This window comes from Alligator sinensis, unplaced genomic scaffold (assembly GCF_000455745.1).
Source record: "Alligator sinensis unplaced genomic scaffold, ASM45574v1 scaffold675_1, whole genome shotgun sequence".
In the NCBI taxonomy this organism is placed as follows: Eukaryota; Metazoa; Chordata; order Crocodylia; family Alligatoridae; genus Alligator; species Alligator sinensis.
In genome coordinates this window covers 249,505-252,959 of record NW_005842594.1, presented here as the reverse complement: position 1 = coordinate 252,959, position 3,455 = coordinate 249,505, and the positions used below count along the sequence as shown (strand labels likewise).

The 3,455-nt window shown below is 48.6% G+C and overlaps 1 protein-coding gene across 1 annotated transcript in view; it reads left to right on the top strand.

Annotated features, from left to right (window-relative positions):
• ZNF511 (zinc finger protein 511) overlaps window positions 1-3,455 on the top strand; it is a gene marked incomplete at its 5' end in the record, with an annotated part of 15,356 nt that continues 11,901 nt past the window's right edge. The window contains 2 exons of the mRNA XM_006032929.3: window positions 1-93; window positions 2,669-2,742. Of these exons, the coding sequence (XP_006032991.2) occupies window positions 1-93; window positions 2,669-2,742 (167 nt within the window). The remainder of the gene's footprint in view (window positions 94-2,668; window positions 2,743-3,455) is intronic.

Sequence of the window (3,455 nt, the reverse complement as noted above, 5' to 3'; positions counted from 1 at the left end):
CTCCTGCCCGTGCCGGCCCGCGCCCCGCCGCAGGCCCCGTTCCGCTTCTCGCCCCGTCGCCTGCGGTGCCCCCGCGAGCACGAGCTCCTGGAGGTAGGGCCCGCCGCGCGTGGGGGTTCACCGGCGCAGCGGTTCCGGATTCACTCCCGGATTTCGGCTGAACACAGCTCCGTGGTTTGAGTCTGCGTGGCCCTGCCGCCGGCAACGGCCCCCCTACCCTACTGCTCAGCCTGCGCTTCAGCGTCTCCCCAGGCCATGGCCGGCCTCCTGCTTCCGAGCCCAGAGGCCGTGGAGGTCAGGTGCTCCCTCGTCTGACTTGCCTCTAGTTAAAAGGCTGAAGGAGCAAGTTAGACGGAAATCCCACAAGCAATCCCCCTTCACCATAAATTGTGTAGCCGAAGTGCTCGCATTTGGAGGCGTTTGTAGACAGGCTTTCACCTTCTACCTACACAGTGGCGATGCGTAGGAGGTGCACGGGGTTGCATCTGCACCCCTGAGAGCGCTGGTGCACCGCCTGATTGGCTGTGCTCCCTGCTTGGGTGATGGGCAGGGCGGGCAAACGGGAGTGCCGGGGCCCCCCCTGCAAGCCCTGGCCAATCGCTGCAGGCTCTCCCCTTATGGAAGCAACTGCAGTGATTGGCCGCGGGGGATCTCCCTCCGGGAAGTGAGATTGGCTGCGGGGGGACCCTCCCCCTGGGCATTGAGACTGGTTGCAGGGGGGGTACATGCTCCCCTGACTAAGGCAGCACCGGTCGCCCATGTAACTACACCCGAGTCATTCACGGCCATGCAGATGATGCCTCCCCTGCCAGGTGAGGCGTGACAGACTCCAGGCAGAGGTGGGCACTGGGTTGTGGGCTAAGAAGGCTAATGGCATATTGGGCTGCATTAGTAGGAGCATTGCCAGCACATTGAGGGAAGTGATTCTTCCCCTCTGTTTGGCACTGGGGAGGCCACACCTGGAGTATTGTGTCCAGTTTTGGGCCCCCCACTACAAAAAGGATGTGGACAAATTGGGAGAATTCAGTAGAGGGCAACAAAAATAATTAGGGGGCTGGGCACATGACTTCTTAGAAGAGATTGAGGGAACTGGGCTTATTTAGTCTGGAAAAGAGAAGACTGAGTGGGGAATTAATAGCAGCCTTCAAATACCTGCAGGGTGGTTCCAAAGAGGATGGAGCTGAGCTGTTCGCAATGGTGACAGATGATAAAACAAGGAGCAATGATTTCAAGTTGCAGCAAGGGAAGTTTAGGTTAGATATGAGGGAAAACTCTCAAAGTGGGTGGTAAAGCACTGGAACAGACTCCCTGGAGAGGTTGTGGTATCTGCATCCTAGGAGGATTTTAATACCTGGCTAGACAAAGCCTTGGCTGGGATGACATAGTTGGGGATGGTCCTGCTTTGAAAAGGTGGTTAGATTGAATGTCCTCTTGAGGTCCCTTACAACCCTAATTTTCTATGATTTCTGTGATGTTTTCCTGTCTCTTGAAGAGGCTTCCCTTGTAAACTAAGGAGGCACTCCCAACTGAGCCCATAGCTCAGGGGTGGCCAGCCTGCGGCTCCAGAGCCACATACGCCTCTTCAGAAGTTAATATGCATCTCCTTGAATCTTTGCACAAGCACACGGTGACCAGCTTCAATTTGGACTGTGTGCTTGTGCAAAGATTCAAGGAGATGTATATTAACTTCTGAAGAGCCGCAGGCTGGCCACCCATGCCATAGCTACTTGCCTGCAGGGTTGGCAGCTCATAGGTGGATGCCCCTGGCTGGGGTATGGACTAACAAAAATCAGTGGATGGGTGGCAGGCAGCAGGTTGCTGGTTCACTAGAGACGGAGCCTTCTAGTTCTGCCATGTAACTACTTAGCCACTAACCATAGGTTCCTGTGCTTGGCCACAGGTTCCTGTGCTGTAGGATATCTCCAAAGTGCCTGCTCTGCCCACTGAGGTGGTTGGAAAGCTGCCTAGATATTCCTAGAATGTCGTGTTATGTGGCCAACGGTCTTGATGCACACTGCTGCATGAACTTGGTTTTGGTGGCAGAAAAGAAGCTGTGTAGACATGAATTACATATAGTAAAGTGGATCTTGTAAAGGGACATGGCCCACTTTCAAGGTCTTATAAAAATAAATACTGTAACAAGCACATGAGGAACACAGTTGTCTCTGTGAAGTATTAGTTGTGGCCAGTTGGAACTTCTCAGCAACAGGAGAAAGAACTCTGCTGCTAACATTTGGAGCACAGTCCACAAATACTTGAATTCATGGGCACTAAATGCTGAATAGGTGTCTGCAGGATCTGGGCCCTAAAGGAGCTTTTTCCTTAGTTCATATGATAGAGGCCTGACCTTATGGAGCAAGAGTCACAAAGGACCTGTGATAAGCAGTTGAAGTTATTCTCATAGAAACAGTAAAGGGTGTTGGTGTATCTGCACATTACCCTAGAGGCATCAAACATATTCTGTGAAGAGGGCCAAGTTATGTTTTTAATTTGTTCTGTTGATTGGATTTAAAGTTGGGGTAATATATGACCCTTTGCCCCCAGTTGATGTTCTCACCTCTTTCTCTTCCTTAGCGGAGTGTCGTGTTAGGAATAAAAATGATTTTCAATGCGTTTTTTGAATGTGCACTGCTGTAGACTGGCAATAAATTTCTCTTCTCTGTTCTAGGATGGAGACATTCACAGACACTTGTATCTCCAAGATATTCTAGTGAGTGTTACACAAGTGACTGAAAAACCCAAGTAAGTGGCATATATCATACAAATTGTGTTGTGAGGTCTGCTGACAAAAGAGGCTTTTGATAATTTTTCTGGCCCTCCTCTTAGCTATCTCTGTAGTCTCTGCTTTCTGTTTGTACACGTCTTTCTAAACTGGATTCACTAATGAAAGTAATTGTGTAGGACTTTTAATTGTGTCTGATTTCAGATCAGAAGAAACCAATTTCCTGCCTTTTATATAGTGGTATACCTTTTGTTGTTGCTTGCGCATAACGGTATGTCAACAGAGAGATGTTATTTTTTGGACTGGCACAAATCGTTACCATCAGGTCCTTCCTGATTGGAATATATAGACACTAAGCTGGGGGGAGCGGTAAGGTGCAGGTTCAGGTGTTTGTGGTCTTCTTTATTTTGGCTGTTGACTAGGTAAATAAGACAACAGAGATTGAGGGTAAATACAGCTACCTTTCAGAGGACTACAAATGTGGATTTTTAATCCCTTGTTGTGGTTTTGAAATTGGATAGCTCACACCTCATGTTTTTGCTTAATTTTAATTAATTCCCTACTAAATTAGAAGTCCATCCTTACAATGCATAACTATATTCTTAATATGCAGATTATGGTTGGTCTGAGACTCACATAAGGAGTTTAAGTTTGTGTGAGTTCACACACAAGCATTCCTAATTACTTTGTCTTCCTAAACCAATTCTGTTGTGCCTCCAGTTTAATAGTCCCC